Genomic DNA, 15,337 nt, shown 5'->3' on the forward strand with positions numbered 1-15,337 from the left:
AGGGTAGGGGTTCTGAATCCAGGCCGTTTTCTTGGCGACCACGTAAAAGCAATTAATATCCAGGGGTCCTCAGTGTTCTCTTCTGTGAAATGAAGAAACAGAACTGTCTGATCTGTGTCTGGGGCCGCAGGCTTTGGTATCTTCTGATCATATCCTCAGTGGACTGCAGAGGCACATGTCTGAAACTCTGCTCTTAACAGCTAACTTTCCTATTTTTAAACATGAGCATGTACCAGATGATCCACTTTCAACCTGCAGCAAGAAAAATTCACAGTGAAATGACTGCCATAATCTATAATGTGTCTCAAGTTGTACAAGCTGAAATCTATACAGCTCTTGGGTGCGAAATGTCTCAATCTATAAAAAGAGATGGATGGTATTTCAGAAGCTTTGGATACATTAAGATAACAGAGAGTTGTCGATTTTAACATTTGATGTTTTTGTAGCTACAGGCCACATGGCCCAGGCAACCTAGCGGCAGCTGAAAATGCTCCAGTCCTCAGCATCTGCTCCAGGTGTGTGAGACAGGCACTCAAGACTCAGGTTGGCCAGGCCCCCACAAGCCCTCACCTCCGTCTTATCTGTCTGACTCTGCTCTGAGACCAGAATATGGGTTCTCTGCAGCGGCAGGAGTGAGTTGAGGAGAGGCAGGGGTAGCAGAGAGGCACCCAGGGAACTTCAAAAAAATGCCATTGCTTCCCACCTAGCACCATTCTGATATGCCCTGGCTGAAAAGGTGAGTGAGGATGTCAACCATGTATGTTTTGATCATAATCCCCAGGGGTTCTAATCAAGGAGTTTTCACCCAGTGTTCACCTCAACCTCACCCCAATCCTTTTAGAAAAGCCTGATCCTATAAGCTAAGAGTTGTCTGACAAGCTCACATTATGAAAATCAAATACAAAATACACTGGGAAAGAGGCCAAATGGGGAAGCAGCAGCATAAAGCTATGTTTGTGAGGCCAATCCACATGGGAAGGTTTCACGTTCCCATCCAGAGGTCTCCCTGAGCACACCGGGAATGTGTGTGCCCATGATCTGGGGTCCTCTGAGGTGATGTGGATCATGGTGTCAAGATCCTGTTAGGGGTGCTGTCTGTCTGTCTCTCTCTCTCATGAAGAAATAAATAAAATTTAAAAAGACAGTGGGAGAGAGAGTGCCCAAGGATTTTGGATTTATCAGATGGTGATTGGTACTAAGGCACAATTTCCTCCTACTATGATACTTAGACATAAGAAAAATATAACCCTCAGTTTTTAAATGTACAGCTGAGCCCCAACGTAAGTGCCAATCCTGTTTATGGCAGGATTATTCACAATAACTAAGAAATGGAATCAATCTAAGTATCCAACAACTGATAATGGAGCACACCTGCACAATGGAATATCATTTGGCCACAAAGAACAATATCCTGTCACTTAACACAGAGTGGATAAACCCAGAAACATAATGCTAAGTAAAACAAGCCAGGCTATGAAGACAAATGCTGTGTATCTCTCTGCTAGTCATACACTGACTATCCACACACACCGTGAGATGGAGACTGAAGGACTTAATGGCATGGAGATAGAGAGTGATGGCAGATACTAGAAGCTGCATGAGAAGGAGGGAGGGTTAGAGAGGTTTAAGAAAAAATGATGACAAGATCCATGTAAACAAGGGGAAAGGATTACGGAATGGTGAACCATGGCAAAATAGAAAATATTATTGACTCTTTAAGACACATTTCCAAAAAATTTTAAAAGCAGACAAAATCATCATTGAATGTATCATGCATGCATCATGCTCAATGGTGAAACGTGAGAAATATTTTCTTTAGAGTATGGAAAAAGACAAAAATGCCCATTATCACTGTTTCTATTCAATGTATCTTAAAAGCCATCACAGAAGGAAAATTGTTAAAACATATAAAAATTGGAAACTGTTAAACATGCTTCTTTTGCAGATTATACAAGCATTCAAAAATATCCAAATGACTCTACAAGCCACTTTAAAAAAAAGAACTCTGCAATGTGACTGAATAGAAGATAAATATATCATCCCCTTGCATTCTTATATACCAACAACACACTAGAAAATGCAATCTAGGGAACCAGCAGTTAGCGTAATGGCTATGTCGCTGGACTCCCACGTAGTCGACCGTGGTTCATGTCCCGGACCCGGTGGCTTAAAACTCACGCCGGAAACGTGTGCGTGCGTGCCCAAGATCCCGAGAGGAGAATGGAGGAGAAGGGATTGCGGCGTGACCATCCCCCCTGGGGGGTGATTTCTCGCTTTCTGTCTCTCTGTCTCTCTCTGTCTGTCTGGCGAGCACATGCGCCCTATAGCGAAAACCTCTCCAAAAAAAAAAAAATGCAATCTATAATAATCCCGTTTACATTAACAGTAAGAACTAAGAGTACCTAGTATTAAAACTAATACGTCTGTACGTGAAATTTTTTTGAAGAAAAGGATAAAAGATTGCAATAGGACATAAAAGAAGACAAATAAATGCAGAGATTTTAGCACATACATGAGGAAAAGATACAATGTAGTAAAGATTTGGTTTCTTTTCAAGGTCACATATAATATTCAATGCAATTCTCATCAAAATTCCAATAAAAATTTTCAGGGGTCCTGACAAGTTGAATGAAAGGGCAAAAGTAGCTACAATTTTAAAAGAAGAATAAAGAGAAGGCTCAAACCCTTGCCAGATACTGTATTATTATAACCACAGGAATTAAAACCATATGGTGCATGCCGGGCACGTGTGTACGTGCACCCAAACGTGTGAAAGGAGAGAGAAATACAGGAGCAGGGATTGTGGCACGACCATTCTCCATGGGGTGCTTTCACACTTTCCCTCTCTTTCTTTCTCTGGTGATTGTAGGCCCCCAATGGCAAATTTAAATACTAAACAAATAAGTAATAAATAAAACCATATAGTATAACACAGGGCTAAAGAACTTGGCCATTGGAACAGAATCCAATGTTCAGAAATAGGCTCAACCATCTACAGGCACCTGGTACAAATTCAGTAGGTATCTTGCAAAAAATATCTAACTTGAATTTAAGCTTCTAGACCTAAATTCAAGTTTATAGAAAATACGAGATTAAATAAATAAGTTAAATAATATACCATTAGGACATATTCATTCAAAACTTAATACAACACATTCTAAAAACAATTAGCCTTCAAAAAAATTTAAGGAAAACATTTTGGTACAGCTGGGGGAATCTGAATATGGCATACAGATGACATGACATTACGTTAAAATGGTTCTTTCCTTAGATGCGACAAAAGCATTATGTTTATGTAGGAGAATGTCCTTATTTTTAGGATACACAACGAAATATTTATGGGTAAAATGTATTATCTGCAACTTATTTGCAGATGGTTCAGTCAAAACTACATATACACACATACTACATACTGATCCATGGGAAAATATAAAAAATTATTAAATCTACATGCTAGTATATAGGACATCATTGTATTATTTTTAGTCTTTTCTATACATTACAACTTTTTACCATAAAATGCAGGAAAATTTAGAAGGGAAAATTATATATTCAAGAATCAATTATGAGAAACTTAAATGTTCTTACAAAAATTGATGCCTACTTCCTATTTTAGAAGAAAACTAAAAAAAAAAAAAAAAAAGTGTATGCAGGTTGAGAATCCCTAATTTAAAAATTCAAAATTTGAAACTCTCCAAAATCTGAAACTTTTTTAGCACTGAAATGATGCCTTAAGTGGAAAGTTCCACACTTGCCCTCATGTGATGAGTCAGTTGAAACACTGCAACACAAAACTATTGTGTGAAATTACTTTCAGGCTATGTGTACAAAGTTTATATGAAACATAAATGAACTTCATTTTTAGACTTGGGTTCCATCCTTGAGGTATTTCATTATATATATATGCAAAATCCAAGAGTCCAAAATTTAAAATACTTCTGGTCCTAAACATTTCTGGTAAGAGAACTTTAGATACCGGTGTCTTTAGAAGAATTATCTCTATTTTCTTAGATGAAGTTAGAATTTCTTATGTAAGGCACAGAGCACAAGCCATCAGGGAAAGATTGAAAAATGTAACTCACTACATTAAAATAAAAGACACCAAAAAAAAAAAACCCTAAAAAACAAAACAAAAAAAACAAGTAAAAAGAAAGGTTGAAGAGAATAGAAGATATAACACTTTAAAATTAATAACTCAAATATATAAGGACTCCATATACATCAATAAAAAGAGGCAAGCAAAAAACTGTGCACAAGATAATAGAAAAATTCACCCTCAGAGAAAAAGCTCAAATATCTCATAGAAATAACCAGTCATGTAATCTTGAAGTAATCAACTAAAATGTAAACTGCTTCACACACAGAGATTGGCAAAACATAAAAAGAAAACAAATATAATAATGCTTTGAGGGAATAGAGATTCTTACGGAATTCTGGTGTTCCAACTATTTTGAAGACAAATGACGGTAGCTAGTAATACTGAAGATGGGCAAAATAAATCATTTAGAAATCTTGTTTCTTTATGCACATGCACAAAGATGTTCCCTGCAATACTATTTCGAATTGTAAATATTAAAAACAACTCATACGTCAATCAATAAGGGATTCCAGTAAATAGTCTGGGTATATTCATACAATGGTACACCAGAATACCACACAGAAGTCAAACAAATTAACCTAGTAGTCACATCAACATGGGACATCTAGAAAACGTAACATTAAGCAATAAAATTACATTTACAAAGGATACACAAAATACTATAACTATGTTGCTGGACTCCCACGTGGTCGACCGCGGTTTGCGTCCTGGACCCGGTGGCTTAAAACTCACGCCGGGCGCATGTGCGTGCGTGCCCAAGATCCCGAGAGGAGAATGGAGGAGAAGGGACTGCGGTGTGACCATCCCCCCTGGGGGGTGATTTCTCGCTTTCTGTCTCTATGTCTCTCTCTCTGTCTGCTGAGCACATGTACCCTATAGCGAAAACCTCTCAAAAAAAAAAAAAAAAAAAAAAAGAACAATAGCACTCACATTGGTTTAAAAATAGAAAAAAAGAAAAACCAATCCATCTATGTTTTAAGTATGTAGTACAAAGCTTCTAAGATGAGTCCAGTGATCCCTGCTTCCTGGTATTTAACCTGAGTAGCCTGACCCAGATCCTACTAGGGATGCTGTGTGGACAAGAGAAAAGGGCTGAGTGATGACAGGTCATTTCCAAGATTGGGTTATAAAAATACTGTGGTTCCTATCATGGGAGCCAAGTTGTAATCTCTCAGATCACTTGCTCTGGGGTGGCCTGGAGCCCTGTTCTGAGGACGTTCAGGCAATTCTGGGATGAGGTCCACATAGAAAGGCATGGGGACTCCTGCCAGTTACCATGAAAGTGAGCTTGTAAGAAGCTCCTGCAGCCTTCAGAGATCTGCAGCCTCATGTGAGACTCCAGGTCAGCACCACCCAGCTGAGCTGCTCCTCTGTTCCTGACCCAGCCACAGACACTGTAGGTAGCCATGAAGCTCTGCTACATTCTAGGTGGGGCAGGTTGTTACACAGCAGTAGGTAACTGACACAAGGTCCTTACACCTAACTAGTAAAACTGCAAATATAGTGATCATGAGAAGAATATACTCCAATTTCAGGACAAAGGGTAACTCTGGGGATAGGCAGGGTTGCAATTATCTTGTTTTTATTTTTGTGAACTGAAGAAAATGTGACAAAATGTTAGCATTGATTAAATCTGAATGTCCCATAAGTGCCCATAGTATATGATTTTTTGGTCATTAAAAACATTTTATTTTAATTTAAAAATATTTTATTGCCAGAGGGCACCTATGCTCATTAAAGAGAAAGAGAAAGCACGCACCTGTAAGTGCGACCCCCGAAGGGGCATGGTCATACCACAGTTCCTTTTCCTCCAGTTCCCCATCCTGTCAGGATGTTGGACACACATGCATGTAGGGCATGTTTTCAAAGCACTGGGACTGAGATTCAAACCACGGTTGGCAGGGAACCCAGCTCCATATGCACTCTATAGAGCTTAACCACTGGGCTATGAGATGGCTCTAAAACATTTATTTGTTACTTAAAACATTTTATAATGGAAAATAAACACTTTTGTGGGGGCCAGATGGAGTCACAAGAGTAAAACACGATGCTCTGCAAGGATGACCCACATGGGGTATTTCCAGGTTCATGCCTAGAGATCTTTCTGCATTCTTAGGGCGTGTACGTGCCCATGGTAGAGGCCTGGCTGAGGCTGGGCTGGATCACGGTGTCAAGACCCTGTGAGGGTGCTTTTTCTGTCTGTCTCTCTTCCTCACAGAGGAAATGAACAAATTTTTAAAAAGTTAAAAACACTTCTAAAAAGAAAGGCAGGGAACCAGCAGTTAGCATAATGGCTATGTCGCTGGACTCCCACGTAGTCGACCGCGGTTCGCGTCTCGGACCCGGTGGCTTAAATCTCACGCCGGGCGCGTGTGCGTGTGTGCCCAAGATCCCGGGAGGAGAATGGAGGAGAAGGGATTGCGGCGTGACCATCCCACCTGGGGGGTGATTTCTCGCTTTCTGTCTCTATGTCTCTCTCTGTCTGTCTGGCGAGCGCACGCGCCCTATAGCGAAAACCTCTCAAAAAAAAAAAAAAAAAGAAAGGCAGGCAGGGTATCTATTCCATTTATTATAGTGCTATCGAGCACTGTCTGGCTCCTTTAATTGCTGCCCTGAGGAAGGTAATTATTTTAATGGCTAAACAATTTGCACCGAAGAGGAGACATATATCAGTGTGTATTCCCACAGCTGGTAAAATCCAATGTTTAAGTATCAAAACCTTAAATACATTTTTAAAAAGCAACAAATAATTTATATAAGAGCACCTAACAAAGAATATATGATGAAATGCAGGGGGAAAAATGTCTTACCTAGAGACACTTACTATTAAACCATTTCCAACAGGATTTCACTTACAAAACATTACGGCTATTATACTCACTGCAATATTAAGTAAAGTGGACGTTATAACAGCTGTTGCCATAGTAGCCTCTACTTTAATGGTATTTAACAAGAGAACAGAAATTGTGAGCAAAATTGCTTTAGTTCTTAGATTCCCTCCGTTAAAACATAGTAAAATATTCACAGTTGAGAAATACAGTGCTGTTTCAAACTGTACATTCCCACTCCCACGTTCCAGTATGTGAAAGTTCTCACTCGATGACCTGACAAGCGGAAGGAGTTAATAACACACATTCAAAAGGTAGACATTTACTTATGGCAGCCATTAAAAACACGGCAAGTTTTAATGACTCCGAGTCTGCCCACTAGTCCAAAGTCAAATCAATTTGCACCGATATTTAAGCAACTCTGTCAGGGGCCCGAGAGTGCTACAGCAGTAAATGGGATGCTCTGAGGAGTAATCCCATATGAGAAGCTTTCAGGTTTGTGTCTCGGACTTCTCTGGGTACACTGGGCATGTGTCTGCCCACAATTCAGGGCTGGCTAAAACCAGCTGTGGGGCACACTGTCAAGATCCTGTTGGAGTGGTGTCTTTCTCTCTGTCTCTTGTTCATCGGAGAAATAAATAAACTTTAAAAAAGTAAGAAAATAAATGTGTACACTAGGTTGGGTATTTTCATTTATATAGAATATAAATTGGCCTGACATTCCAGATACAGTTTTTTTCTTTTAATATTTCTCTTCTCCAAACTGTCACTTTACTTTTCAGAAATGCCGGTGTATTAAGACAAGAATAGGTAGTATTAACTTCCCTGTTTAATTTCCAGGCTTCCAGTTTCAAGACCATGCTAAACATACTTAAAATAGTTTTAAAAATACCAACTGAGGGTGGGACCAGCAATTGGCGTAATGGCTATGTTGCTGGACTTCCATGTAGTCGACTATGGTTCAAGTCCCAGATTCAGTGACTAAAGCTCACGCCGGGCGCATGTGCGTGCATGCCCAAGATCCCGAGAGGAGAATGGAGGAGAAGGGATTGCAGCCTGGCCATCCCTCCAGGGGGGTGATTTCTCACTTTCTATCTCTCTGTCTCTCTGGCAAGTGCATGTACCCTCTAACAAAAACCTCTCCAATAAATAAATAAATAAATAAATAAATAAATACCAACTGAGGGACCAGCAGATAGCATAACGGTTACATCACTGTACTCCCATGTAGTCAACCATGGCTCAAGTCCCAGACCCGACAGATTAAAACTCACACCGGGCCCATGTGCTTGTATGCTCAAAATTCTAAAAGGAGAATGGAAGAGAAAGGACTTTGGTATAGCCATCCCCTCTGAGGGGTAAGTTCTTGCTTTCTATCTGTCTCTCTCTGTGTCTCCGGCAAGTGTGTGTGCACTATAGTAAAAATCTCTTTGAAAAAATACCAACTGAGGCCGGCAGGTGGAGTGGTGGTTAAGGCTCTGGACTCCCACATGGCCGATCATTGTTCAAGTCCTGAATCTGGTGGCTTGCTTTCTCACTTTCCCTCTCTCTGTCTGTCTGATCAAACTGGAAAGTAACAATAATAATAAGTAAAGTTAAAATAAAATAATTATTAAAATACCAACTGAAATCTTCTTTCCACAAATAACTCAGCTGTGGTCTTCTAGCATTTGCTGCACCCCTCATCTCTGTGACTCTCCCCCATACTTCTCAGTTGGTTTGCGATCAGTGATAATTCTGGGTTGGGGCTCTCAGAATGGCCAGTCTAGCACTCCCACCTGTCCTACAACCATCCCTAATGTTGAAGGCTTTCTTCCCATCAAGTTACTGCTTGCTTGCCTTCAACTCCATAGTGTCTAGTGTTTCACTGACCTCCCACCCCCATTTTGCTCCATTCACCTCCCTGTCATAGTTCCTTTTGGACTTCACATTAGCATAATTTTTCTCTCCCTTAGAAATGACCAGTAACACTTTGGGGTTTCATTCTGTGCCTGATTCCACATCCAGTTTACCAATATTTTTTCAGACCTTGGAGATGCTACTTTGAAAGGCTGCGACTCTCCAGCACTTCCCTGGCACAGACTCTCCCTCCGCATCCCCAGCAATCCAGTCTCTGGTGACTTCTATTATCTGCTCCTTCCTAGCCAGCTTTGGCTGTGGTCAAAAGTACCTAATCCTCCCATCAAGCCACATGCATCCAGTTGGTTGGTAAATCTCTCCTGGTTTCTGAAGCCCTCCCAATCCTCAAGCTCAGCTGTGTTGAGAAATGCCACCAGGGCAACCTCACATCATTCTCGGGAGGAACTATTCAAGGAAAATGGGCTCTGTGGTCTCATTATTTAGGATCTCAAGAAACAGCAATGATATACATTTACTTCCTATTTCATAATGAGGACTGCTTTGAGGAAAAAGAAATTATACAATTTATATATTATTTTTCTTTTATTCATTTTGCCTTTACCATAAAAAAAAACTGTAATTCAATTCCAAGGCCCCACAGCATATTTTTATTCCTGGTGTGTGATACCGTTTTCTGTTTAATTCAAGAGAGAACTGCATTGAGTAACAATTATCCAACATTTGCCAGGTGCCACACTGTTTTATGTGAATTATTTCAATCTTCTCAGCATCCCCATGACCCATTTTACCGACAAGGTTTTGGTCAATGATGACGAGTGCGAGTGAAATAATTTAACAGCAACTGACCTGTCATCAAGAATACCTTCCAAGTGAGTAAACTTACACACGCCCTCTTCTTGGCCCCTAATGCGCTCACCTGCACAAGGACTTGCTGCGAAGCCAACTCTCTTCCGTGCTCTGTCAAAGATGACGTAGAAGCCCTCCATCACTGTAGCACCGATCACCAGTGCGTTCGTGGAAGGGGAGATGCCAAATCGATAACATTCGTAATTCAGGCCAGCCCCCATCATGGGCTGGATGTACAGCTGCATGTGAGAGAGAGAAAATGAACAAGAGGAAGTGTGAATCGGGCCTCATCACAAAAGTGAGGATGCCACAGGCATGCTCAGACAAAAATCAACTCAAAGTGGATCAAAGATCTAAACCCAAGACCTCAAACTGTAAAATTACTGCTGGAAAACACTTGAGAAACTCTGAGAGACACTGGGGTAGGCAAAGACTCTTAAATAAGAGCCCCAAAGCACAATCAACAATCCCAAAAATAGACAAGTGGGATTACATCAGATTAAGAAGTTTCTGCACTTTCAAGGACAGTGTAAATCAGTGTGAATCAACAGCCCTCCAAATGGGAAAATATTTTTTGTAAACTATGCATCAGATAAAGGACTGATAACCAGAACACACAGGGAAATCTAGCAGCTCTCTCTTTTTTCTTTTTTCTTTTTTTTTAAAGTTTACTCATTTATTTGGAGAGGTGGGGCACACCTGCCAGGGTCTCATCAAGCTGAGAGTCCTCACTGCTCAGGCTTCCAGCTGGTCAGGAACATGAACACACTGAGTATACTCTGTGTGTTCAGGTCGAGCTGGCATTCAACCTGTGCAGCAGTTTCCTCCTGCACCACTGCAGCTGGGCGGGGGACTGCTTTTTCAACAGGCCAGAGAAGATTCAGCCCATGTGTTTTTGAAGAAAGATAAAAGTTAAGATAATTGCCTTTGACTTGACGCTTCTGTACTCAAGATCATGTGCTCATCTATGATTATTATTGTGGATGCCTGGAAAGTCCCAGGTGGGGGCCCCATCCTACAACTAGCAGCAGGAGCCCTCGACAGAGGGCTGGCCGAGATGTCCTGATAGAAGTGACTTCCCTGTACTGCCCTGCCAGGCACAGCCTGTGGAGCATAGGGCTTCTTACCAGCTGGTCTCCCAGCTTCCTTTTCAAGGCCCCTTCCAACAAGGCAACAGAAAGCAAACAGAATAGCAACGCTAGGTGAGAAATCAGAACAGCAGGGCAGGTTACTTTTAAAAATCAAATGTGGGAGCCAGATGGTGGTGCAGTGGTAAAATGTGACACTGAGAATGACCCACAAGCGAAGGTTCTGGGTTCACATCCAGAGACCTTCCTGAGTATGTAAGCATGCACATGCTCCTGATCCAGGACTGGCTGAGGGGGCATCAAGACCCTGTTGGGGGTGCTATCTCAGTGCTTGCCAGAGTGACAGAGAAAGAGCAAAAGTGAGAAATCACCCCCGCCCCCCTTGGGGATGGCCATACCATAATCCCTTCTCCTCAATTTTCCGCTTGAGATTCTGGACACACATGCCACGTGCCTGGCATGATTTTCCAGCTGCCAGGTTGGGGATTTGAACTGCAGTCTGTCATGTCCAGCACCCTAGCCACCATGCCATCTGCTGGCCCCAAAAATGAACAACTTTTTAAAAAATTAAACATGTGAATGTGTCAAAGTCAACCAAAAAAAAAAAAAATCCACTGTCTCATAAGTTAAAGTAATAATAAAGCCTTATGCAGAAATATGCAAATGAAACAAATGCTCCTAAACTTCATTATATTTCCCCAGTGATGCTCCTAAAAGCCACTGAAGCCTGCAGCTCTCAGGGCTTGTACAGCCGTCAGAGATGTCCCCCAACACCTGCTTTGTCCTCCTCTCCCCCTATGAGTCCCTAGCTATGTCACCCAACATTTAGTTCCCAGCAGATGCTCACTGTTGTCCTCGATGTGGGCTTTGACATTAGTTACAGCCCACATTGATGAAATGATGCTCATATTTTGTTATTTGACTGACTGAAATTTGATCATAAAGAGCACATTATTTTATAGATGCTGAAAACATATCATTCTACCATTACTCTGAGGAGTGCCATTTAGCCAAGGATACTGCACTCCCTCTAAATGTCTCCAGCAAGAAAAGTACTATTATTTCTCCTTACAGTTAAGGAGACAGACACAGGAAGGGCTAAGTGACTTGCTCGAAGTTACAGTGTAAGTCAAGGGCAGTCCCGAGACTATAACCCAAGCCTCTCAAGTCCAGTGTTGGTGTCCTCTGTTGGGCTGTATGGGCTGTATTGTTCTCTTAAAGCTTTTGAGCCTTTCTCAAAGATGACTGAATTTCTGGAGCATATATCCCAACACTATCCCAAAAGTTAAAAATGGGGAAAAGGCAGAATTAACATTTACTTTTCCCTTGTAACATTATTCCTCCTTCCCTATCCCCCACACCCAAGTCTTTTATTTCAAATTCATCAATTACAACAAAGACGCATTGATGCGCCCATTTAACAGTTACTACACACTTTCTTTCTACTGCCTGCAAGTGTTAGGGAAGGAAGGATGACTGTTAAAACTCAAACATTATTAACTAACTGAAGGAAGAATATATGTAGTTACTGTTATTTTAAAAGAAAACAGAGGGCCAGCCCTGTAGTATAGTAGCTAAGCACTACACATTGATAAGTAGATGTCCAACTATGGTTCAAGTCCCAGCCCCAGCAGCTTGAAAAACATGCTAGGTGTGTGTGCCCTAAATCCCGATAGGATGGAGACATGGAGAAGGGACTACAGTGTAGCCAGACCCCATTGCAGGGGGAGTGCCTTCACTCTCTCTCCCCCACCCCTCTCCTTTTTGCTCTCTCTAGTGAGCACATGTGCCCTCTGGAAATTTAAACAAGGAGAAAAAAATCCAAAAGTCCAAAAGAAAAAAAAAAAAAAACAGTATACAATATATCCCAAAGCTGTGATTTTGTGCCAGATGGGTAGATTAGAAAACATGCATTGTGAGTTTGAAGGGCAGGCTCACAAGTGGGTTATTCTGCTCAGCAAAGTTTCAACAAAGAGGGGGTTGTTTGAGTTGGCTTTCAAAGGACGGGGAAAATTTGGAGATAAGGATGGAAGAATTTGGAGATATGGATGTGAGTAAAGAAGGGAAGGCATTCTACGCAGGGGTTAGTCAAATGAATGTTAAGGAGACGGAGCAGCAGGGTGCGCCAGAGGACAGGGATCACCAAAGAGAAGGCCCACATGGGGCCATGAACAGGTTCAAGAGCCAGGTGGGTCTGGTGGGGACCACGGAAAGCTACACCAAGAATGAGCTGCCGCACTGAACCCACAGGACTCACTGATTCCGCACAGTACCTGACGTGGGAAGAGGAACGCTGTGACTTCAGAAGACTCACCTGGGAATTTTTTGAAAGAAGAGAGAGTGGGGATCTGTGATGCGGGTTAGTTAACCTGGAGGTTAGTTACTGAGGTGCTGGTGGAGCCCGACACAGACACGCACTCCAGGACAGACTGAAGGGAGAATGAGAAAAGTGGCTAAGGCAAGTAGAACCTCGTCTGTTTCCTTAGTCACTTCAGATGAGGAAGGGGTGGGTGGTCACAGGGATTTTCAGAAAATAAGAGTGAGGGCTTCACCCCTGACAATCCAGGTTCATTCTCTTTCTTTTATTTTTACATTCAATCACTGTGTATCATTACAACATACCAAATGAATTTCCCATTCTGAATACACTGCATATTGGTTCAAAGATATTACCATACATATTATCATCAACAGATCATTTTCCATCTTTGTGTTCCTTAAACATTTTCCTTCTTTCTTTTCCCCCTTGATTCCTTCCCTCTCACCCTCCCCCATTTACATAAATTGAGGGAAAAAGTATAAACAGTTTAAGCATTCCTAATCCGGAGATTGGAAATGCAAAATGCTCCAAAATTCACAATGTTGTGAGCACGGGCATGAGGCACAAGTGAAAAATTCTACACCCAACCGCACATGGTGGGTCACAATCAAAATGTAAACACAGCACACAGTTCACTCGGCATCCTCAAGGGAAAAGCTCTCCTCGTCCCTCTGGCTGTGCATGCACGCCCTGATTCCCCCACACAAGCCAGCACACAAGCAAGCCCATAACCACAAAGGGTTTCGTGAACAAAACTATTAAAATTACTAAATAAAATCACCTTCAGCTTATGTGTATAAGGCATACATAAAACATAAATGAATACTTAAACACGGGTTCCATTTCTAAGATATTTCCTTAGGTATATGCAAATATTCCAAAATTCAAAAAAATATCTGAAATCTTAATACTTTTTGGCTTCAAGTATTTTGAATCAGTGATACTCTGCTTGGAATGGTATTGTGGCAGGCATTATAAAAACATTCCCAGTTTGGGACCAGCAGTTGGCATAATGGCTGTGTCACTGGATTCCCATGTAGTTGACTGTGGTTCGAGTCCCGGACCCAGTGGCTTAAAACTCATGCCGGGTGCGTGTGCGTGCGTGCCCAAGATCCCAAGAGGAGAATGAAGGAGAAGTGATTGTGGCGTGGCCATCCCCCCGGGGGGTGATTTCTCGCTTTCTATCTCTCTGTCTGGCGAGCGCACGTGTCCTATAGCAAAAATCTCTCAAAAAAAAAAAAAAAATCCCCAGTTCTTCATCCTTTGCAATGTGGCTCTATAGCTCCTGTGACTGAGAGGTAGAATATTCGTTCCTACCCCAGGAACCTGGGCTAGTCTTGGACCTATTTGGGCAGCACCATGGAGATGATGGTGGCTTGTTCTGGGTTGAGATCTCAGGAGCACCTGTGTGGTTCCCTCTCTGTCAGAATCTTGCCCTCACGTGAGAGGCCCCACTGGGTGAGGAGGAATATGTGGCCTTATCCCTCCACCCATCTGACTGCTAGACACATGAGTAACGCCATCCTGCATTGGCCTACACTGAGGCCAACCAAGTTCTAGTTGAGCTCCAGCTGACAAGAGACCCATGAGCAAGCCTGGTGGAGATGCGCACGCCTGCCTAGACCCACGGGTAGTGATACCTGCATCTGCCTGTTACGCAGCATTATTGTGGCAGTAGATAGCTGTGAAGTATAATACATGTGTCATACATAAAGTGTTTTTACTTTTGCATGCCTCATGTTGAAAAGGAAAAGCACAAATTCAAGTTCATACCTGAGGCAGGATAGTGATACGGAATGATCTACTGGAGTTCTCATCTCGCAAGTAGATGGAGATTTTAGGGAAGTAAGACCAAGGGGTTTCAGAATTCGTCCAGCATGCCAACTGGGATCCGGTCCAGAAGCCGTCAGAGAATTCTGGAATCTAGACAAAACAGGATTCCATGAGAAACAATGACTCGTCTGGCACGTCAACAGGAAATAGCTCGGGGCGCTCACAGTCACCTCGCCAGATGCCCATAGGGATAAACAATGTTTAATTTGGACAGAACAGCAGGAACATCAGTCTTCTGGGAGAGATGGTGGTGACAAAATAATTATTAAAATCATAAAGGCACGTGGAACACTTATTAGCGTCAGGCACAGGTAAAAGCACTTTGCAGCAATAATTACTTTCATCCTTAAACATCCCCACCAGTGTGGTGACAGCACCTCCTCCACTTTACAGTTGAGGAGACAAAAGCACAGAGAGATGAAGTCATTTGCCCACAGCTATAGAGCAGTGAGAAGGGCCCTTT

General features: G+C 42.0%; 1 protein-coding gene across 1 annotated transcript in view; it reads right to left on the reverse strand.

The window, feature by feature from the left end:
- Positions 1–15,337, reverse strand: part of BACE2 (beta-secretase 2) — a gene marked incomplete at its 5' end in the record, with an annotated part of 103,759 nt that overhangs the window by 14,459 nt on the left and 73,963 nt on the right. The window contains 2 exon segments of the mRNA XM_006156388.2: positions 9,704–9,872; positions 14,815–14,964. Of these exon segments, the coding sequence (XP_006156450.2) occupies positions 9,704–9,872; positions 14,815–14,964 (319 nt within the window).

The sequence above is a fragment of the Tupaia chinensis genome, unplaced genomic scaffold (genome assembly GCF_000334495.1).
Source record: "Tupaia chinensis unplaced genomic scaffold, TupChi_1.0 Scaffold000492_1, whole genome shotgun sequence".
In the NCBI taxonomy this organism is placed as follows: Eukaryota; Metazoa; Chordata; class Mammalia; order Scandentia; family Tupaiidae; genus Tupaia; species Tupaia belangeri.